Genomic DNA, 24712 nt, shown 5'->3' with positions numbered 1-24712 from the left:
CCAAAAGGCTTCTTCAATCTAGAATGAAGAAGAGATTTTATCAAAAATACTTTTTCAGTCTAGACTGAAGAAGAGATTTTTATCCAAATGACTTCTTCTGTCTAGACTGAAAAAGAAAATTTTATCCAAAAGGCTTCTTCAATCTAGAATGAAGAAGAGATTTTATCAAAAAGACTTTTTCAGTCTAGACTGAAGAAGAGATTTTTATCCAAATGACTTCTTCTGTCTAGACTGAAAAAGAAATTTTTATCCAAAAGACTTCTTCAATCTAGAATGAAAAAGAGATTTTATCAAAAAGACTTTTTCAGTCTAGACTGAAGAAGAGATTTTTTATCCAAAATATATTTTTTTCTACCTAGACTGAAGAAAATAATTATCCAAAAGACAAAACATTTCAACAAAGAAGTATCCGTCCAGAGGACCTGAATTAAACTTGTTAGATTTATCTACCTGGATTATTAAACATTCATCTGGATATTTTGAATCATGTTGAATGTAGTTTGAATTTGTCTTTGATAAATTCTGTGGTCACCAAATAATCGTCACTGATATATTATAGCAGCTTCCCAAGAATTTAAAGCTCTAAATAAAAAACACAAGAATACAAGCAGAAGACAGACCTCCAATAAATACCTAAAATCAAATAAAATAGTTTCAAACAACTTATTGTGATGTCACAATCTCTCAGAGAGCCCACTGAAGATTATGGAAATGTTACTTTTGCCATCTACAAAAAGGTAAAGTATTCTGGGTTGAGTAGAACGTAAATAAAGGTGAAATCCTCCACTGGCGATCAAATCAGGTCCTAATATCATGCTAGTACTCAATTTATGTGTTCAATTCAATTCAATATTCAAATTTCAAAAATACTTCATTAATCCCAAAGGGAAATTAAGTGTTGTTGTAACTCATCATCCTGGTTTCATTCAAGAGTTGGTAGATTCTGATTGCTCTGGACAGGAAGGACCTCCTGCAGCAAATTAGAATAATCTGGATTTGTCCACCCGGATCCAGCTTGCTGTCAGATTCGCCAGGCCTCTCGGTCTTTCTGAGCAGCAGAACTGCCCAAATGCCGGGCAGAATTCCTCCCTCAATGATGGTCACTCCTCCCAGCAGTCTACAAAGCTCCTTGTCGCCACAGACAGACTGCTGAAGGTGCCGGAGGATAATCCCGCTCCTCCCGTTGTCATGAGCCGAGTTTTCCACCAGCTCCACGATCTCAGCGGTCAGATACTCGAGCACCGACACCAGGTTGACGGGAATTTGTCCACGGCACCTCCTTTTCAACTCATTTGGGATTTGGGGCTGTAGTGGAGGTATTTGAGCTTTTGAGATGTTAATCGGTTGCTCCTGGTTGTTACAAAACACCTTGTTGCCATTGTTACGCATCATAACAAATGCTCAAAAGTTGTGAATGACTCTGCTACTACCAAGACAAGTTTTAGATCAATGTCAGTAAAACTATAAAAATGTTAAAGCTATCTTTTGTCCTTGCTAAGGTGTATTAGCTGCAATAGCTAGCTTAAATGGGACTGAGTTGACATGACAGTTAATATCATAGTTTGAACAAAGATGTAGCGTACTATGTTGTGTCCAGGGTATGAGTTGTACAACAAGAACCAGCAGAAAGTTCATTTCTACTGTTTTCCAACTCCTAAGTGTGACTTCTATCAATTTTGGATGGTGTATTCAAGCTATATTTTTTACACTTGTTCATCTTTTAGCTGCCCTGTTACATCTGGAGGACTGTGTACTTTCCCCCTCTTGTTTATTTCTATTTAGCAGAATGCAGGCTGGTGTCAATATGGAGGTTTGAACTCGAATTGGTTGGAGAGTTGGAAAGGAAAAATCAGGACTCAGGACTGCCCTACAAAGGAAGCTCTCCTGTGCATTTTTTTTCCCCCACTCCATGCTGATGCGTGTTTGTCACACCTGTGTTGGTGTGTAGTGAACTTGACCTGATGTCAAAACTTGACCTTGTGGGACAGAAACTGTCATTTAATTGATTTGAATCCAGAAATACAGGTTCACCCATCCTGAGACTTTCTTTCTTGAAAATTCAAGTGAAAGAACACTCTCTTTTCTATTATCATTACTGTTTTACAAATGTTTGATAATCAAAGTGTTTTAGTTCAAACATTTTAGATGTTACAGTGAACTAATCAATTTTTATTAACTGTAAAACAGTAACAATGATTATTTTTAATCCTCATGCAAAGTTAGAATTCATGTTAAGGTCTGTTACAGAGTAATTATGCATTTTCTGATTTTCTGTCTTTGAATGAGCAGTGTAAGTTTGATCCAAGGTCGGAGTCTAAGCAGACAAGTGTTGGAACGAGCTGTGTTGTTTTAAATCCTCTCAGACGTAAACAGAGAAGCTGGCACCTGTTTTCCCAAACTCGCCCAAACATTTCTCTCGCCTGTCTGAAAAACATTTTCAATCTGTTCCATAACATTCTTGCTGTTTTCTGACTTCTAGTAACCTTTTACGTCACAAAACACACCCCTGTCTGGTCGACATTGACCAATAAGAAAACTCCCAAATGAACCGGAAATAGAGCTCTTTAAAATGTCGGTACTTCCTAGTTTAAACCAGAGTCTCACAGAGTCTCACAGTTCCTGTTGGGTCGTAGTTCCTGTTGGGTCGAAGTTCCAATGCTGGGAAACTGACATGACCACAGAGCTCTTCCGAGTCTTATGGGATTATAACTTTCTTCCACATCTGGGTGGAACTCTGACGGACTCCACTCATGTGAAGTCCACTTGCTGAGGTGAATTTGTGTCGAACGGAATACCGTCACTACTTCGGACGATTCACAGCTGTTCCTACGGAGACGCTGAAAGGGTGCATTGAATGGACTTTCGTACCGCTGGGGACATCTCCAGGTAAAAGAGTTGAATTCTGCCACCTAAGTGTACCGGGGAAAAAGCTGAGAAACCCGGAAAGTGCTGTTTCTGGTTGACATAAACAAACCCCCTCACCCATCTTTTCTCCCACTAAACTTCATCTTTCCTCTTTAAATTCTTCTATCAAGTAGAAATCATTCCAGATAATTTTAGAAATGTCTGTGTAAAGTGCTCATCCACCGCCGTGTGGATAATCAATCACTTGTATAGCTTGCTAAATTAGCCATGTTGTTATTTTTCAATGTGCCAAATTGATGTAAATGTTTGATGTTAAACTTTGATTCTGTAAATAAATGACCACATTCATTTTGATGGGTCAAAGATAAATAACGTCTCACGATACATTTTATTAAATTCAATGCACGTTATATACAGTCCAGAAAAATGAAAGAACCCGTTTAATTTATGAATATATCATGCATATGTTCATCTACAGGTGCTCTGGAGTGGTGCTCTTTTTCTAAGGGTTTGTGGTGGGAGTTAGAGGACTAGGCAAGTTTGGGGTACCCTGTACACTTCCACGCGTAAGTTGAGTTTCATTAGGCACACTAGGTAAGTAGGTTGGTGCCACGCTTGTAATGTTTTGGTAAGCTCTTCTTTAAGATAAGAAGATCGTGATAATTTTTATTTTATTGTTTTCCATCTAGGATAGATGTCAGTTAGACCCTGTTTTGTTTCGTTTGTTTCTTTGATTTGGCACGACTTAACTGTCCTTTTCTCCCCCACAACTCTTTAGCAGCTTTTAGAAACTTGAAGAACACAAAATAAAGCTGTGCTTCTTTCACTTTTACAAGGACTCTATCAATTTATTGTGGCTGTCATGTTAATCCCCCCTTCCTCCAAAAAAAGGGAAGGTGTAACAATTGGGGGCTCGTCCGGAATATGAACCCGGGACTTCTCGCTTGCCCCATTCAGCAGGGGTCATCACAGCAAACAAACTAGCATCAAATATGTGGCAATTGTTTTACATCTGATGCCTTTCCTAATGCAACCTGTACTCAAACCTGCAGAATCATTCTTACATGTATCGACCCAAAGTTAACTAAAAGAAAAATAGATGAATAAATTATAGCCCAGAAAATGCTTCCCTCTTAAGTCAAAAGCAATTTACTTTCACAAAATGTTAAAGTGCCAAACTATAAGAGCTCCAACTAATGCCTCAGTGGACAAAATCACTCAACTAATGTTCTCCTCTCAGGTAAGAGTTTGGTTTGAAGGATTTCTAACAGAGTTAAATGACTCAAAGTATCCTAAATTGAAGTCATACGAGCAGTCTGATTTCTAGAAAGGTTAAAAAGGAAGGAAATTCAACACTTCGTTTAGCTTTCAGATTGGAGAATCTTTTAGGAAATGGTAATTTTGTTCTTCAGTTTCTTATTTTAAAAGCAAAGCATGGGTATTTTCATACATTTGTACCAACTGAGATTCTTGTAAAATATGTGTTAAAGTATAATCCATTCCAAAGGACGGCAATGTCACCAGATGGTTGTTCATTTTTTGGCATTTCTTTGTCTTTTGTCTTCTCCCATGTTTAAGCTTAAATTCCATGACTCCAATGTTCGTTTTGTTTATATCTAAACTGAGAAAGAGCATAAAAATAGTATTCATGTCACTGACAGAAAAAACATTACTGGATCCAGTGTTATCTGGAGTTGTAACCCGTGAGTGTTTTTTTTAGATTTTCCCACATAATTAGAGTATGCTATAAAGGGGCTAGGTGAGTTAAATAAGAGGCCTAGCGAGAACAGGTCTGCTGTCTTCAGCTACACTTAAAATGGCAACTAGTGGATATGATATTATTGCATAATTGTTAATGGTGACATTTTCAAGACAATCGCTCAATGAAAGATCGAGTTTATTGAAAAACGTCACCCAGCAGCTGACCATTTGAATTTTCTATGACTCTTTCAATGCTAGCTGTTTGGTTAGCAATAGGGAATGATGCACTTGGCTTCAGTTGAAAGGCTGCGGGAACTTTCATGTTTAACTAAAGCTGAACTAAAATGTTAATACACAGGAGGTCAACTATAGACAGCAATCACAATGAAAAACATTGGACAAACAAGGAAAAACCAAACAAAAAAAAATCACTCAGACAAACAGTTTGGGGAATTTAATTTTGAATAATAATCAGTGGAGGGTAAAACGATTGGATATTTTGTCTGACTTTGTTGCAGGGGATTTTCTAAAGGGTTGTGGTAATTTCGTACCGCTGTGATTCTAGTCACTTTGTACCCAAGCTTTTTGCTCTTCCCTTTACCCTTGATGCATATGGCAAGTACGTTCAACCCTTGTACACGCCTTGGCATCTTGGAGGCCTCAAGTGCAAAGAAACCAATTGACAGAGATCCCTTTATGGCAATCTTGAACCATTTTATTCAAACACAGGATTGTCTTCAATTTGTTTAGCTTGTTGCAGACTTGGCCTGCTTTGTTCTTGTAACTGATGAAAGCTTATCTGTTTGAATAAAATAACTGAAACAGGTCTGTTTGAGTGTAATTGTGGTATGATCTATTTCTATAGAAAGAAAAACAAGCTGCAATCTGCAGGTTGGGTGGAAAGACCCTGTTATGATCAGTACACTTCTTCACTGTAATGTACCGTAGTTTCCGCCGTACACGTTGCTCCATCCTATAAGTTGCATAAGTCCAAATATGTCTAATAAAGTGGAAAAATCCATACATATGTTGCTTCGCTGTATATGTGGCATCTATTATGCATCGATGCTGACAACCTGGAAATGTGGGCCAAACCTGGAAATGTGGGCCGGTGTGCCAAAAATCGATAGGCTGCCAAATGGTGGCTGCGGGAGCGTGCACGGGAGGACTTTAACAAGAATTTCACAAGATTAACACTTAAAAACAATTATTTATTTGCTCGAAATTATAGTAATGGTGTGTCTCAGTCTACCTTTTGCTTAATAAATGCACTTTAATGGTCAAATTAGCTGCATTTCGTCAGGGTGGTACAGCAAAATGAAGCTGAGCTCCAAGCAGCGAGCAGAACAAAGGTGGGGTATACGGCAAGTCAATTGTGTCATTAATAGCTGGTGAAGATTCTCAGTCATCCAGGACATGGTAAATTCAAAAAAGTTTAAGACAAAAATTAAAAAGTATAAAGTATAATAAATAAAGTCCAGCTGTTTTTGTCATGAACTTTTTTGAATTTGTCATTATAGCCACGTTTACTTACTACGTGATACAACAGCATGCCTTACTGCTACTACTACTCTGCTCCCATCTAGTGGCTGAAAGTGGTACTGCTCAATTTTTTTTCAGTCTGAATGAATGAAAACAATCATATCTCAGCCAAAAATTGGTTCGTAAATATCGGAAAAAGAATCCATAAATACGTCGCTTCAGCCTATAAGTCGCAGGGCATGTAAATTATGCAAAAAAAACCTGTGACTTATACAACGAAAAATACGTTAGTCACAATTAATTGTATTGCTATCATTTCTCAGTGTCTTTAAAAAGTGTTAAGGGTTTAAATACCTGCTCTGTCTCTCCATGCTGGCCACTCTCAGGTGCTCCCAGCGGGAGTTCAAGAGGTTCATCTGCTCCCTGACCTCTGACTCCTCCTCCTCGCTAAGGTTTCCCTCTGCCAGCAGAGCAGCACCTGCCCGGAGGACACGACCCACACTGCCCTGGTGTGTGGTCAGCTCCACCATGTACCCCTAATGAGGAAACAGATGGGAACATTTCAAACGTAATTCACAACAATTGCGTTCATTTAGCTTAACTGAACATCCAATGGAGAAGTACTACAACAAGATGACTATCTTTTCACTGGCTCTCAAAGTATATTTTCTCCTCCAAATAAAGAGCTTAATTGACTTTTTCTAGGGATTTAATTTGAAGACAACCTTCCAGATTCTCACAAAGCAATATAGTGCTTTTTTATTTTTATTTTTTATTCACTGAAAGCAGCATATTGACACAAGATGCCAGTATTCCTGCAAGACCTCATTTCACTAAACAGCTTGTGATGAAAATTTTATCTTTTACCTGTATGCTAGGGTCACTCTGCTGGGTGAGCAAGTACACCTGGACAAACAGCCCAGGATTTTGTGGTCAAGTGGACTGTGTGACGAAATTGCTATTTAAATAATTTATCACTCAGGGATTGCAAGAACACAAAGACTGTGTCAAATTCCCAGTGAAAAAAAATCACCGAAACCTATTTTCTTGTTCTTGTCTTTTGATTAGTTGACAAGCAGGTAGATTATAACCCCCTACAGCATTAGGCTGGAGAGTAAACTATAGACCCCCAACTTAACCCAAATATACTATAATACAAGTATTTGCATGTCAGAAAGGCCACAACGACTTGTACACAAGATATGGAGAATCAGGCTGAGCCCCTTAAATATACATTGGTACTCAATTCATTTTCAATTCATTTTATTTATAAACGTGAATTATAAATCGGAGAAATTAACATTTATGTATAATGGTTGACTCTATTGTCTTTTTAACGTCCTAAATTTGTTCAAAATACAGAATAGCATAATACAGACCAGTACCTGCAGGTTCCTGGAACCTACAGGTTACCTAGAAACTACAAGGTATATACCGGCTACCTACAAGGTATGTACCACATAGGCACCCTGCAAGCACAGGGTAAGGAGTCACTTTACCAAACAGCATGGTCCCAGTAGCTAACCTGTAGGTATCCGTATAGATAGCAAGTATTTACCCTATAAATATTCTTGTAAATATTCAGCAAGTACCCCACTAGGTGCCAGGTAAGTAAGTAAAGTTTATTATATAAATATATATATATATAAATCATAAATTTGACATCACAAGGTGCTTCATAGTAGAAGCTAAAGCGTGTGTGATGTGAGTTTGTTTGTTCATATGAGTTAGCAGTCTTGCAGCTGAGTTCTGGACAACCTGAAGATGGTTCAGCTCTTTGTTTAAATATGTTAATAAACTGTTACTGTAGTCTAAACGGGAAGAAACAAAAGCATGAATGACCATCTCAAGTTCTGTTTTTCACTGAAAGCTTTTCAATTCTGAGATGCTCCTGAGACGGAAGTGGCAATTTCTAATCAATAGTTTTACATGTTTGGAAGACATCGCAGATTCGAAAATGACACCCAAGTTTATAAGGCTGGACTGAACCGAAATGCCTTGGACACTAATGAACTGTTTAATTTGAGAAAACTTGTTTTCAGGGGCAATAATCAGAATTTCAATCTTATCTGAGTTCAGTTGCAAGTAGTTCACACTTAATCACTGTTTAATGTTAGCCACACAGTTTGTTAAAAGACTTCAGTTTAGGAAACTCTCTTTGAATGAACAATAGAGCTGGATCTCATCAGCATAAAGCTGATATTGCACAATTTTAAACTAATTACCTGTCCAAGGGGAGGATATACAGAATAAATAAAATGGGCCAAAAACAGAACCCTGAGGTACACCACAAGATTACCAAATAGTGTCCAACATGATCCTATTTACAAAGACCTCAAAACTTCGGCTAGACAGGTACGATGAGAACCCCTTGAGGACAGAACCATTTAACCCAGTATGATTGTGGAGTCTGCTGATTAAGATCTTGTGATCAACAGTATCAACGGCAAAAGAAAGTTGAGTAAGACAAAAACTGTAGTGCCTTGAATAAGCTGATATCAAAATGTCACTGGTGACTTTCAATAAGGCAGTTTCTGTGGAGTGGGCCTTATGAATACCAGATTGAAACTTGTCAAAAATGTCATATTTATCTAAAAAGGTGAAAAACTGCTTTGCTACAATTTTTTAATAGCTTAGATAAAAATGGTAATTTAGATATTGGTCTGAAATGTTGTAATTCTGTTAGATCCAGGTTGGGGGTTTTAAGTACTGGTTCAGCAACGGCATGTTTAAAAACACGGGGAACCACATCTGCTTAAAGTAAAATATTAAAAAGTTCTGTGATAGTAGGGCCAATACTGTTAAAAACTATTTTAAATAATGCAGTGGGGAAGAATATCAGCAGAACATGTGGATTTGAGAAACCTCGTTTTCAGGTACCCTGTGAATATTTTGTAGTAAAGTACACCTGTAGGTACCGGGTACATATCTTGTCGTTTCCTTGTAAGAAACAGGGTACATATCACCAATTAAAACAGCCAGAATACCCAATGGAATCTCAAGTACCACCATAAGTATTATGCAAGTACCCCTTTAGTTATCAGGTACGTACTCAGAAGGTATCATGTAAATACTCTATGTACTCCTGTTTGTACCTGGTTTATACCCTATTGGTACCTGGTAAATAATATGTAACAAGTTTCTTAATAAAACAGTCTGGTTTCCACATGTACCTTTGTCAGTATCCTATAAATAACCCTGTATGGATCAGGTACATAGCCCATAGATACTGGGTGCATACCCGTATGTACAGTACCTGCTATGTACCCCCATAAATACAGGGCACGTATCCCATATGTACCAGGTAAACATCCAGTTGGTGCAGTTTATGTAGGCTAAAGGTACTTGATGACCTTGAGGTACTTGACCCTGTACAAATACCAGGCTGTAGTATGTACCAAACTGAAATGTTACTTCATATTGAGTTTTGACAAAGCATAATTCAACAGTTTTTTTAATGCCAAGTTTTATGCAATAAAGTGAAAATAATTTAGTCTTTCTAGTCATCAGGCAGGGCAGCACAGTGGTGCAGTCGGTAGAGCTGCTGCCTCTCAGCAAGAAGGTTGCTGGATCGAATCCCAGCAGGGGACCTTTCTGGTTTTCTAGTTCTCTCTGTGCATGTGTGGCTTTTCTACAGGTGCTCCAGTTTCCTTACACAGACTAAAAACATGCATGTTAGGCTGATTGGCAACTCTAAATTGTCCCTAGGCATGAGTGAGAGAGTGAATGGTTGTCTCGTTTGTCTCTGTGGTCCTGCGATGGACTGGAGACCGGTCCAGGGTGTCCCCCACCTGTGGCCCAGTGACTGTTGTATATGGGCACCAGTGAACCACACGACCCAGAAAGGAAGAAGCGGGTAAAGCTAATGGATGGATGAATAGATGGATATATGGCTATAAGGCATTTTGTGCTGTCACGAACAGCTATTTCTTTAAATTTACCATTATCCAAGTTGAGATTTTTTTTTTATGCAAAACTGGAAGAACATCAAAATAACCACTAAAAGTAAACTACAGTAAAGCATAAAATCCCTGGTCTGGTATGAATTCACTTCGCCAATTCTTACTTCATGGGTGTGAAACTGCTCCTTCACCTCCTCCACATGGCTGGAGATGGGAGGCTGGGCGTGGAGGCCATCCTCAGCTGACAGCAGCCATGTCAATACCTTTAAAAGATATAATGTCATTATTATTCTTTACTCAAAGGCATAGCGTGTTCTTACAGTCAGCAAATCCAATCAAGTCTTAAAATCAGCAGGTTCCTAGTCTGTCTCTTTACTCTTGTGACTTCCTTTATCCTGTTCTTGACCACAGGCCAACTGATTCCTGATAAGTAAAAAGTCAATCAGAAAATGGTGCATTTGCTTTTAACCCTTTGCAGAGGAGGTTTAATTCTTATTGATGATACGTTCAGGATCCAGTTCCTGCCAAACGTAAACTGTTGGGCAGATATTTGACTCTAGAATAATTTGATATTTACTCTAAACTATGTAGCTAAGAAATGTTTAAGAAAATATCTCTAAAACTAAGTACTCATATATCACGTTGGGCCAATGTGGAGAGCAATTTGGTCTCATATAGTTGGTCTCTTGAGAACTTCTGTCTCCTGTTATGTTAAAACATAATACATGAGATTCATTGCTATAATCAGACACATGGCATTTATACTTCATCATCTCCACATCATATTGTACCTCTTCCAGTGAACCCTGGTAACTCTCAAGACTGATGGAACCTGGCGGCAGAGGGCTAAGACCCCGTTGTAGCTCCTCCTGGCTGGGAGTCAGGAACTAAAAGGAATGGGGAAAACAAGGGTACAAGATAATACCAAAAAAAGGAATGATATGGAAGAGAGATGAAGAGTAGAAGAAAAGAGGGGAGCAGAACGGAGGAAGTAACAAAACAAAGATTTTTATGAGGGAAGGACACAATATTCTTCTCTCCAATAAAAATATCCCTAAAAATTAGAATGGTCCAACCATCCCAATGATTGTTTGAATTATTACAACTGCTGAGCATAAAAACTTTATTAACAAACATGTTTTAAACACTGTATTATATTCTCACTCAAGTGTCGCTGAAGTTTCAAAGGTTTTAAACACTCATTTGTGAGGGTCTCCAGACAGAGGGCACATTCCGGGCAATCATGGCCATTTTTCTGTATGACTGTAAATCTATACTTAATGTAAGCCCATACTTACTTCCACATACTAGGGATGCACGATATTATCGGCATGGTATCGGCCAATATTAGCGTTAAAGTTTAATATTGGACATTGACCATTCCATCAAAATAACTCACCAACATAAAAGGCACTGTTTTTGTATGACAAAACCAGTAACAAGGATGCCTGCAGAGGCAGCACAACGTGATGACGTCACGCACGCCTACCTGACCTCACAGCGGAGAGAAATTTTCAAAAATGTTGACAGTGTGGAAGTTTCTTTTTTTCTTTGAGGATGTCCGATTCCCAAGACTTATGGACTACGTTGAGCCTCGCTACATTGTCCCCAGTCGGAGATGTTTTTCCATAGTAACCTTACCCGAGTTACAAGCTGTCATTTCCGACGTCATTGAGAAGCTAATAGCTGATAGCACTTGGGTGAGTTTTACCACAGACATTTGGACGGCGTGTTAGCCTCGTTAGCATGATTAGTCTTACGGCACAACGTATAGACAAAAACTTTGAACTTAAAAAGGCAGTCCTTCATGTACAAGAGTGCAGTGGATCCCACACTGCAGCTAGAAACCTGGAACAAGCCTCCACAAGTGAGACAGCATCGCAGGTGACTAATGCTAATAAATACAATTTACACCATTTTTGTAGCAAATAAGCCTAAATAAGAGCTATGTTCTGACAAAGGAACGTAAATAAAATATCGGTGTCGGCCAAATAAGTTTTAACATATCGGCATATCTGATATCGGCCAAAAATCCAATATCGTGCATCCCTACCTCATACCTTCGAATTTGAGCTGCCCACAAGTTCTTTGATTGTTTTTGCAGCAGTTTCCACCACAGCAAGGTTGCTGGTCGGTTCTTTCTGTCTTTTTAGAAACTTCTTCATTTCATCCTTGCTATGCTAGCTTGCAGAGTAAAGCAGCTCGATATATTTGAATGGCAGCCAATCAGAAATAATATTGTGTTATGTGTTGTCATCATTTTATGTTCCCGTACAATGGCAAAATTGGCTCTGCATTTAACCCATCCACCACCAGGTGGAGCAGTGGAGATGAGCATGGAGAAAAATATTTCTATATATTATTATAAAATATATTTTAAAATAATTATTGAAAAATACATTTGATTTTATTACAGTAATTAAAAAAAATTAAAATAAAATAAAAATGTTGCATTTTTAATCTTCTCTCCAGCTTTCTGAGGGGTCTCTAGCACCCCCTGGTGGGCCCCACTTTGAAAAACACTGTTGTACAACATGTTATACGCCCGTCGACAAACTTTTTTACAGCAATACACTAATCTATAGCAATGGTCTAGGCAAGAAAATACCTTGTATTAACTTTGACCTTTATTAAAAAAGTGTGTGCAACATAGTATATGTGTATTAAGTTTTGGTAAATTATCTTGAACAGATCAGAAGTTGTGAGCGGGACAAGAGAAGGTTTACAGACGGAGGGATTTAGACTTTACCATAATATCGCTGCCTTCCTGTCCATACAATAAGAAACATAAACCCCTTGAAGACAGAACAGGACCAGCTTCCATGAAAACTGGTTCTAGTACAAGTTTTAAATCTAGCTCCCTTTAAGTGAATGAACAGAACACTTCCTTTGGTAAAAAAAAAAAAAATAATAATAATAATATGGAGCGAATAATTTCAGGGGTAGACTTCTGCTGATTTGCATAGCTCACCTCTGACCTTGCTGTTGTACGAATGTTTGAACTAGGCCTGTCACGATAACAAATTTTGCTGGGCGATTAATTGTCTCAGGAATTATTGCGATAAACGATAATATTGTTTGAAATTTGACAATAATTAGTAATTATTGTCAAATTTAAGAAGAAATGTTTGTTAATTTGTTTTGCATGTAGTACCTTTTTGCAACCACTGGATGGCGGTATGAACAGAAGGATGATAGTAAGGGAGCGAGCATTGTGTATCTTTTAGAAAAATGGGAGGGAGGCCCCTTGATGTGACATTGGCCGTCTCTCTTCACTCTGTGTGGTTTGAGCTCTTTAGCATAGCGTTTTTCACACAAAGCTTTTAATAAAAATATCAGTAAACAAGTTCTCAGCTTCTTTTTTGCAGAGAAAAACTTTTTACACGAAGGCACGGGTTTCAACCGTGAATTTTGGAGCTTTGACAAGACGGAGGTTTTTTACCCGAGGTCGGCCAGTTAACTTAGCTCGTAGCTTATTTTCTCAGCTTAGCTGCTTTTACGATCCAAAAACACAATTTTGGCCAGTTAAAATGGATTTTAAACAGAAAAGAGAAAAGGAGGAGTCAGTGAAGAGCACCGGAGTTGAACTTTGTCATCCAGTGTCTTCAGTAGAAAGAGACACGAAGAAACGATAAAGACGATAAATGAAAATGAGGTCGGTAATTTTCATTTATCATGTGATTAATTGATTTATTGTTTATTGCGACAGGCCTAGTTTGAACATAATACAGACCCTTTCCAAAAAATTAGAATATCACGGAAAAGTTGTTGAACTTCCATAATTCCATTCAAAAAGTTAATCTTTAATAGATGATAGATTCAGGGCCCACAGTTTAAACTATTTCAAGTATTTATTTGTTTATTTTTACATAATTTGGGCTTCCAGTTCATGAAACCCACGAAAACAGGAATTCAAAAAATTATAATACTGTGAAGACATCAGCCCACACTACTCAGTTTTTGCAGAAAAAAGAAAGAAATTAGGATCACAACAAATCAATCAAAATATGGTACTTTCAAAACAATATGTCAATACTTGGTTGGGAATCCCTTTGCCTTAATCACTGCCTCGATGCGACGTGGCATTGAGGCAATCAGCCTGTGGCATTGACTGGGAGTTATGGAAGCCCAGATTTCCTTGATGCTTGCTGTCAGCTCTTCTTTGTTGTTGGGTCTGGTGCTCCTCATTTTCCTCTTGAGAATACCTCATAGATTCTCAATGGGGTTTAGGTCTGGCAGGTTGGCTGGCCAGTCAAGCACTGTGGCATGGCCATCAAACCAGGTTTTGATGCTTCTGGCGACATGGGCAGGGGTCTGGTCCTGCTGGAAGATAAAATCTACATCTCCAAACAGATCCTCAGCAGAAGGAATCACGAAGTCCTCTAAAACAATCTCGTAGACTGTTGCAGTGACCTTGGATTTAAGGAAGCACCCCAAATCATGACTGACTGTGGATATTTCACACTGGACCTCAAGCAGTATGGGTTCTGTTCCTCACCCATCTTCCTCCAAACCCTTGGATCTTGATTTCCGAATGAATGGCACACTTTACTTTCATCGGAAAACAGGACCGAGGAACCCAACAGTTGTAGTCCATCTCCCAGATGTGTCTGAATGTGGTGGTTTTTGACGCTGTGACTATCGCCTCATTCCACTCTTTCTGGATCTCTGCCAGATTCTGGAATCTTCTCTGTTTGATAATCCGCTGAAGCCCACGGTCATCTCTTTTGCTGGTGCATCTTCTCCTGCCACATTTTGCCCTTCCACTAGGTTTTCTATTGATGTGCTTGGACACAGCACTCTATGAACAGCCAGCCTCCTTAGCTTTGAACTTTTGTGGCTTACCCATCCTATGGAGGGTATCAATGATGGTCTTTTGGCCAGTTATGTCTTGAAACGAACTGAGACAATTGAACCAAACTGAAGCAATTTAACGACACCTGGGGAAACCTGTGCAGGGGCTTTGAGTTTAGTAGATGATTCGAGTGTCACACTCAGTTTAAAACATTCATGCCCTGCAACATTTGGGCTGATTTCTCCACGGTATTCTAATTTATTGAAATCCTGTTTTCGTGGGTTTCACGAGCTGGAAGCCCAAATTATGTACAAATAATCAAATAAATACTTGAAATCATTTAATTTGTGGACCCTGAATCCATCATCTATTAAAGATTAACTTTTTGAATGGAATTATGGAAGTTAAACAACTTTTCCGTGATATTAAATTTTTTTGGAAAGAGTCTGTATAAGGTCACGTAAGAACACAAATGTTTCCAAGAAGGGGTTGAGAAGAATTAGTCAAATTTACCGTTTAACTTTTTTGGTCAAAGACACATAAAAACAAGGAAAGCAACACCAGACAAAGCAACAGGTGTTCAGCCAGAACATGCACAGAAACATTAGGGTTTGCGTGTTAGCTCTGCGAGACACGGACCTGATCAGTAAAACGTCTCCTCTTTTGATCTGGCGACTTGACATACGCAGCTTGGGTGTAGGCATAGCTTTTATAGCGAGGCTGAGGGGAGGGGCTCCGCACACGGCCCTGAGCCACACTCACCGTGATCTGAGACACAGAGACAGAGAAGCCAGAGAGGAAAGAGAAAGGCGGAGGAGGAGTGGGCCGATAGATGAGATCAGACAGACGAGGAGACAGAAAAAGCGACAGAAGAAGACAAATCAGAGTGCAAAAGACCCAAAAGCCAAAATGCACAGAAGAGGAAGCAGAAATAAAATGGGGAGAGGGGAAAAAAAAATAAAAAAATCGGGAAGTCGGTAAAAGCGCAGGTGACAAGTAGAGATGCAAAATAAGGTGAAAGATGAGAAAAAAGTCACATGAACAATCCCAAATGAACTCAGTTTCCATACAAATGTTAAGAGTTGGAGTAAATTAATAAATACATAAATAAAAATGTGGCTAAGGACTTTGCTTTTGTTGAATATAGTCTGTATTTTATATGTTTGTCTAAAACCGGTCTCTCTTGAATATGAGTCCTCGTGACTCCATGAGACTAACCTGTAGAAATAAAGGTTAAATAAATGATGGCAGCCATTTTGGATTTTGACGTGGCACTCCAATTTTCAATAGGGATCTTTCTTACTCTTCGATACCACCACACGCCAAAAAGGAGCACACATATTTTTCACGATTTCAAGCTCACAAGACGGACGGACGTATGGTTACACTGAGGATATTGGACATAAAGTCTGAATGAATTTCAGATAACCTGCAGAACTCATGCTGCTTTAAGAGTTATCAGTTTGATATGACAGTTCTATGCATAATTCTCAACAGATGTCACACTTGCTACATTGTATGGAGAGCCGTTTCATTCAAAATTAAATAAATAGTGTTATTTAACAATTATTCATAAATATTCCATTAATTAAATAAATGTTGCCATGAAAATGTAAATAAGGTAAATGTAAATAGAATTTTTTTTTTTTATTTCAAGATTTATTTTTATTTATTTCAAGATTTATTTATTTAGTTATTTAATAATGGAGTTTCATTTTGTCACACTTTTATATTGTAAAGCTACTTTACACATTTCAGGGGCTTTTATTTTTTTAACTCCGTTTTTCATTTTAAGCACTTTTTATTTCACGTTCTTATATTCAAATGAGGGGGCGGGGTTTTCTCTGTGGGGCGGGGTCTGGGCAGGATTAGCAGATTGCACCCGTTTCGCAAAAACTGACGTACTCCAATCTTTTTTGACCAATCACAGCAAAGTATTCCCCTCGCTGAGCTCTGCTTGGTCCAACTACCTTCAAATCATGAATTAACTGTGTTCAGAAAGTCAGGATGACAATATGGAGAACATTGGAGAACTCCGAAATTAAATGCAAAGGTTTGCTAATAAAACTGAGCATTATATATTTACATTAGATTTACATCCCGCTTTGTATTCCAGGGTGTGATTCAAATGCAGTGTGGACACGGAGTGGAGCAGGTCTCCTCTGTGAGACTGACAGCTGTCAGAGCTTGGGGATGTGGGAGGGGCTTATGCCCCCAAACGTGCTTTCATCACCAAAGTCTCCAGTAACACAGAAAAAAAGTCTAAATGTCGTTAGTTGCTTAAAAAAAAAAAAAAAGCTGCTAGAGGGGTCTGAAACTCGCTAAATAAACAAAAAAGTCAGCAACACTGCAGCCATGTCCGCTATTGTGCTCCAGCCTGTGCGGAAACGTTGTGCTGCACATTGGTTCCTCTTCCAAAAAAAAAAAAGGGCTTGTGCGTGTGTGTTTTAGCGCGAGAAATACAAAGTGTGCCGTGGGCACCTCATGAAATGCGTCTCACAGTCAATGCGTGAGACTTGAGAGGCTATCGTTTATTTTATTTTTGATTTAGTTATTGATTTGCCCAGCCTATAAAACTTGTATATGGGCTGCTGACCAGACCCGCCCCACAGAGAAAACCCCGCCCCCTCATTTGAATATACGAACATGAAATTAAAAAGGCGCTTACAATGAAAAACGGGGTTAAAAAAATAAAATGCCCTGAAATATGTAAAGTAGCTTTACAAAATAAAAACGTCACAAAATGAAACTCCATTATTAAATAAATAAATCTAGAATTAAATAAAAATAAATCTTGAAATAAATAAAAATTTTATCTTGGAAAAAAACAAAACATTTTCTATTTAAATGTTTTATTTCATGAGCACATTTGTTTATTTAATGGAATATTTATTAATAATTTTTAAATAACACTATTTATTTATTCATTTAATTTTGAATGAAATGGCTCTCCGTAACATTCGGGCTCCGCTCCTCCATCTCAGCAGGATAAACAAACCAAAAGCAACTTTCCACTTCAGTGAATGCGTGTGAGAGATCGATAATGATCGTGTACCGTTGGGTTAAAGGGCGCACGAACAAAGCAGATAAATCAGTAAAGCAAAGTTTTCATTACATCCCGAAATTGAGAAAGCATGAAGGCGAACTAACTTTGCAACTTAGCATCGCGCCGCAGTGAGTGTTGCTCGCTATGATCAACATCAGCAGGAACAACAAGCTGCAAGAATTGGCTCCAAGCACTTTATTAGTGCTATGAGAATTTTCAAGTGTGATAAACACATTTCAGCTTTGTCTGCCTCGTACGGATCAATCCCAATAACTGTTTTTTCTTCTTTGAACCTTTTCAACGATACACTAATGTGTCTACATTGTCCTTCAGAATTTAAAGAAGCGATAGTCGACAAAAATCTTGGAAAAAAGGAGAAAAAAATAACACTTTGCGCAGGTAATGCTGGTTACAGGTATCCAACTAAGATGGTGGTTTCCTGGTATGAATACCATATTTTTCGGACAATAAGTCACTTATTTTTCATAGTTTTGCCAGTCCTGCGACTTATGTTTTTTTTTTCCATATTCATGATGCAATTTTTGACTGATGCTTTAAATGTTCGTTCATACTGACATGAACCAAAGTAAACATTACCAATTGCAGCCACTAGAGGAGCAAGAGGGCCCTCTAGGCTTTTGACAACTACCGGTAGGCTTACGTATAGGTTGTTCCTGTACGCTAAAACCCCCGCCGCCCTCCCACCAAACATTCACTAAGCGAGTACAGAGAACAGAGGAAAAGCATAACGGAAGTAAAACGCTACCAAAAAGAAGATCCTATTCTGCTGATTATAAACGTGTGCGTCCACTGATGCAGCGGCTGAGTCCAGTTGGGCTTGGATGGATGGATCGCTGGCAGTCATCCATCTGGACTTTTTTTTAACTCTTTCAACCGGCCGATCAGCGCACGGTCAACCACAGCGCAGCTGGTGATCCAAATTGTATCGTCAGCCACGCGCGTCCCTGACGCAATCAAAAGCCCGACACCAACCCGGCTTGCCCATCCAGCACGTTATTTTGGGCCCGGGTTAAAAATGACAGCTGTATTTCAGAATAAATGTGTCTTATACTCCTAAGCGACTAATCTTTTTTTTTTTTCCTCTTCATGATGCTTTTTTGACTGAAGCTACTTAGACTCCGGAGTGACTTATAGTCCGAAAAATACGGTAATTTCCAGTATGGTCTAATTGGAACTGTTTTCTATCATCTGCCATCTTTTTCTGCCTTTCTTTTATTTGTTACTAATTATTACTTATTTTCTGCCTTTATTCTGAGTTTCCCTTTTCCTGTCTTCTCTCGACAATATGTTATGTCTGGTTTATGTTTCTCTATGTCTGGTTTAAATAGCAGGCAGTTAAACCTTTTCCATGCAAAAACCTGTTATCAAAAACATATAATTTGGAAGCTCCTAAAACATTATTTCTGTGTGGACTCAAGTTTGAAATTACAGGTTTTTTTTTGTTGCGTATTTAAAAACATTGATGATGTGTGGAACGCCCTTTTCAGTGGTCCCAACCCATGTCCCTGAGGAACACCATTTTGCATGTTTTAGTTGTTCCTCTGCTCTAACACACCTGATTTGAACGAAAGGGTGATTATCAAGCTTCTGCTGAAATTAAGGAAGTTATTAAACCACTGAATCAGGTGTGTTGGAGCAGAGAAACAACTAAAACATGTAGGATGGTGTTCCTCAAGGACCAGTGTTGGGAACCACTGCATTAGATGACTAGATGTTTCCTTGAAAATGCAATTTACTTTTTCACCTCTTCCAACACAGAAAACTGACTTTACTCAATTATAAATGAGTGTTTCAAAGTTTAGAACATCTCTATATTTGTTAACGAAAAGTTTAAATTCTCCTTGTTAAGACTTGGTGTTCATATGAACTTATTAAAAGAAGGTGGTGCAATGGTGTCACATGAGAGCAAATAATAGCTGCCGTCACTTTTTTCCCCATTTCAGCTCACATTTTAGTGTCATCTCACTTGTTTCTCCTAGTCTTTATTTGGCTGCAGCGTCTCACTTTTCATTGTCGCCATCTCCACCTCATCATCCATCTGTACATCTTTATTGTTTACACCTCTCTGCTTCCTTATTTAGCCTTCTTATCTTAGTTTTTCCCAGACTGCTGTGCTTTTCAATTACACTTTTTTTCCCCTGCCCTTCTTGGGCTGCATCCCAATTCCCTGGTGACAGCAGCCAGCGGTTCCTTTCAACTCTTAAATGGACAGTTGAGCAGGAGGAGAGGCCAAGACTACAATAGTGTAAACGCTATGTCAGCACTCGCACTATTGTTTTCTTGACTATTTATTTTTCGTATATTATTTACAATTAAATTATGTCTGCATATTTTATATAATTTTAGCCATCCAAAATATAAAATGATTAGCTCTATTAGGTGATGGGTGCTTTGACTTTTGTTTATAACGTGTCTATTTTCAAAAGATATCAATTTTTTTTAGTTCTATTCAACAATTTCTATTACAAAATTATATAATAAATATTACAAATGAACAATTTCTATACAGAAATACAGCAAGAACTCTTTAGTTTCTTCAAAATTATTTATTTGTAAAAAAATATATAATAATAATTCGGCTACAACAGAGCTTTAGGGCCAAGCTAAAAAAATTTTTTTACATTGCCACGCTAAGAATTTTTTTAAAAAGCCATAAAATTACGAGAATAAAGTCAAATAAAATTCTAATATTATGAGAAAATTGTACGGAATTATTATTGCTTTTTTTACAGCTGTTAATTTTTTTTTTTTCCACGAGTCGGATCCACAACGTGACCTGTCAATCAATCTAGTAGGCGTGTCAGCAAATGACCAATCCGAAAGTAAACGAGTTGTAATATTATCCGAACTGCGACACATAAAGCACTTTTACCACATTTTAAATGTGCTAAACTGATGAATGTTTGTTAAATTTTATAGTTATTAACGCTCTTACTCAAAACGTGATCCAATACTGCCACCTGCTGTTGTTATTTTGTATGCTGCTTCCGGGATGTGTATATGTGACGTCATTACGTCATGACTTTCATTTTTGTTTCCGTTTGAAAACGGCGCTCAGCGAGCAAAACTGTGTGTGCGCAGATCTTAGAGGTCTTCCATAAATATGCCAGAAAGAGGCTAAAGAGACCCAGCGACTCACTTATCGGAGCATTTAGCTTCGGATTGGTCATTTGCTGACACGCCTACTGGACTGACTGATAGGTAGCGTCATGGATCTGACTCGTAGGAAAAAATAAATAAATAAACGAGAGCTGTAAAAGAAAAAAGTCTTGTACGACTTTATTCTCGTAATTCTACGACTTTATTCTTGCAATTTTACGACTTTTAATTTTTTTTTTCTTAGTGTGGCAAAGTAATTTTATTTTATTTTTTTAGAGTGGCCCTAAAGCTCTGTCGTATTCAGCACCTGTCCATACCTGTCCTAATTTATTTGTTACTTTTAGTTTTTAGGTACCATTTTGCTACTTTTAGCCTCTTTAAGCATTTAGCTAGTCTTTTGTCACTTTTCTATAAAAGTTTGTAACTTTTAGCTTCTAGTTAGTCCGCTAATAAGTTTTGCTTTTAGCTAGCCATTTTCTACTTTTAGCTTCTAACTAATGTTTTTCTAATTTTAGTTTTTAACATGCTTTTAACTAGCCTTTTGTTACTGTTAGAGCCTTTTGTTCTATTGAGCTAGTTTTTTTTTCCACCCTATTTTTAACTTCTTGTTAGCTTTTTTGCATTTAACCAGCTAGCCTTTTGAAACTTTTAGTTTGTCTTTTGCTACTTTTTGATCGTCTACTTTTAGATTTTAAAAGACATTTTGCTCCATTTTGCTTTTAGTTAGATTGTGTACCATTCAGCTAGCTTTTTGTTACTTTTGGCTGTTAGCTAACATTTTGCTGCACTTCGCCTGCCTTTTAGCCTACTACATTTAGCTTTAAATTAGTGTTTTGAACTTTTAGCTAGCCTTTTGTTACTTTTAAAATTCAGTAAACTTTTGCTGCTATTAGCTATTATTTTACAAGTATTCTGCTAATATTCTGCTCGTCTTGAACTTGGTTCTGCTGGAGGTTTCTTCCTGTTAAAAGGGTTTTTTTCCTTTCCACTGTTGCTTTTGTGATTGCTCAGGATGGGAGACTGTGACGAAGTGAAGGTTCAACGCAATCTGCTGGCTTCCTTAGATAAACTTTTACTAACTGGCTTTTTTTTATGTCAAAGAATGGTTTTGTTCAGTGCCTTGAGAAGACTTCTGTTGTGACTTGGCATTACATAAATAAACTGAATTAAATTGAACTGAGTACCAAAGAGCTTATGCTGCTATTGATTTTAGTTTTAAGCTACTTCCTCAGATGCTGACAACTACCATATTTTCTGGCGTACAAGTTGCAGGTTTTTTTGCATAGATTTGCCAGTCCTGCGACTTATACACCGAAGTGACTTATATACGTTTTTTTTTTCTCCCACAATTAAATTTTTGACTGATGCCTTAAATGTTCATTCATACTGACATGAACCAGAGTCGGCATTACAAATTGTAGCCGCTGGAGGAGCGAGAGGGCCCTCTAGGCTTTTGACAATGATCGGTAGGCGTATATGTTGTTCATGTACCGCTACACCCCCCCCCCCCCGCCAAACAGTGACCATTAAAGTGCATTTATTATGTAAAAGTTAAACAGACACACATTTGATATAATATCGAACAAACAAACAATTGTTTTTAAGTGTTATTCTTGTTAAAATTTCTTAGAACTGCAATAGTAAATCTTCCTGTGCGCGCTCCCACAGCTGCCAATGGGTTTTTGGCAGTCAGTGGATTTTTGGCATGACACCGGCCCATGTTTCCATGGTCAGCAGTGACACATAATAAAAGTGACTTATACTCCGAAGCAACTTATATGTTTTTTCCTCTTCATTATGCTTTTTTTGACTGATACGACTTAAACTCCAGAGCAACTTATACACCGAAAGATACGGTAAACCTTTTTTCCTATGGGCTTGACTCAGCCCTACTCAGCTTGATTTGACATGGCTTTGGAGTATTTCCATTGCGTGACCCCAACCAATTCCAGCTTGGTTCTTAGGACCTACTTGGTCAAGATTCTAAGCAAGCAAATACAAGCTTACAACAGCAGCCTGCAGGTCATTGGATGACCAAAGAGCAACATCAATCATGAGCTTTTATTTGACAGGAATCAAATGCACCATTTTTTTAAACCTTGCAACTACAGCATTCACTTTAAATATGTATGGAAATATATGATATAAAATGTATGAAATATATATGGAGGCTGCACAGCTGCAGAAAGAAAAGCTTTGCAGAGAGTGGTGAAGGCTGCACAGAAGTCTGTTGGAGTCAGTCTCCCCATCATGCATCATGAAGTACCCCACTCACCCAGCACACACACTTTTTGCCACACTCCCCTCAGGAAGAAGGTTAAGGAGCATTAAGTGTAGAACCACTAGACTGAGGAACAGCTTCACCCTGAGGCTGTTAGACTCATGAATCTCTAACCAGAACAATCACTGAAGAATCACATCATGCTGCTGATCTGTTTCAAGTTGAGGTGTTCATACGTGCTCATCTGTTCACACAAACTCATGTTCGTGTTGCTGTTCAACGTAATGTTTTTACGTCATTAGTGCTTAGTGTATTTTTAGTTGATGTTTTTCTTAATTCATATCTTAGATGTTATTACTGTTTTCGTTTACATTTTATTGTTGGATGTAACTGGGACCCAGTGTACATAATTTTGTTCCACCATATGTACTACACATGGTGTGAACGATAAAGAATCTCTGACTCTGACTATATATATTCATTAAAAGACAACACATAAACAAACACAGTAATACTATTAGGAGGTACAGACGGTGTTTGTTGGTCGACAATAGATTTCAGATGAAGTTAGACCAAATGGATTCAAATTACAGGCTCGGAAAGGCTGAAGGATGGTGGCCTTGACTCAGCATTTTTAAAACTGTGGCAGTGAATAGTGAATGTTTTGTGACTTTATTTCATTTAATTGACCATTGCCATCTTGTATTTGCCTTGGACAGAAGGCCCACTTTGAGGCAGAACACAGGTTTTATGGAAAACCTCCAAGACTGTGTAGACGTGAGCAGATTTATAGCAATTTGTGGTGAGACTGGACAAGGAATTGATGCCTGAATGTCAGCATCTGTGAGCAACAAGTGGCAATGATGGGTTAGGTTTAGGGTAAGGTATGTACTGGTAATGGGTTAGGTTTAGAGTTAGGTATGTACTGGTAATGGTTAGGTTTAGAGTTAGGTATGTACTAGTAATGGGTTAGGTTTAGAGTTAGGTATGTACTGGTAATGGTTAGGTTTAGAGTAAGGTATGTACTAGTAATGGTTAGGTTTAGAGTAAGGTATGTACTGGTAATGGGTTAGGTTTAGAGTTAGGTATGTACTGGTAATGGTTAGGTTTAGAGTAAGGTATGTACTGGTAATGCTTAGGTTTAGGGTAAGGTATGTATTGGTAATGATTAGATTTCAGGTTAGGTATGTACTGGTATTGGTTAGGTTTAGGATTAGGCATGTACTGGTAATGGATAGGTTTAGGGTTAGGCATGTACTGGTAATGGTTAGGTTTAGGGTAAAGTATGTAGTGATAATGGTTAGGTTTAAGATAAGGTATGCACTGGTAATTGTTAGGTTTAGAGTTAGGTATGTACTGGTAATTTTTAGGTTTAGGATTAGGTATGTACTGGTAATGAATAGGTTTAGGGTTAGGTATTTACTGGTAATGGTTAAGTTTAGAGTAAGGTATGTACTGGTAATGGTACTGGTAATGGTTAGGTTTAGGGTTCAGGTATGACTGGTAATGGTTAGGTTTAGGGTTAGCTATGTACTGGTAATGGTTAGGTTTAGGTATGTGCTGGTAATGGTTAGGTTTAG

The 24712-nt window shown here is 38.1% G+C and overlaps 1 protein-coding gene across 1 annotated transcript in view; it reads right to left on the bottom strand.

Annotated features, from left to right (window-relative positions):
* dmd (dystrophin) overlaps positions 1–24712 on the bottom strand; it is a 274434-nt gene that overhangs the window by 225202 nt on the left and 24520 nt on the right. The window contains exons 8-11 of the mRNA XM_037696602.1: positions 15385–15513; positions 10742–10837; positions 10115–10213; positions 6403–6584 (exon numbers count right to left, since the gene is read on the bottom strand). Of these exons, the coding sequence (XP_037552530.1) occupies positions 6403–6584; positions 10115–10213; positions 10742–10837; positions 15385–15513 (506 nt within the window). The remainder of the gene's footprint in view (positions 1–6402; positions 6585–10114; positions 10214–10741; positions 10838–15384; positions 15514–24712) is intronic.

The sequence above is a fragment of the Nematolebias whitei genome, chromosome 23 (genome assembly GCF_014905685.2).
Source record: "Nematolebias whitei isolate Nwh7 chromosome 23, NemWhi1, whole genome shotgun sequence".
NCBI lineage: Eukaryota > Metazoa > Chordata > Actinopteri > Cyprinodontiformes > Rivulidae > Nematolebias > Nematolebias whitei.
This window is presented reverse-complemented; position numbering and strand designations above follow the sequence as displayed.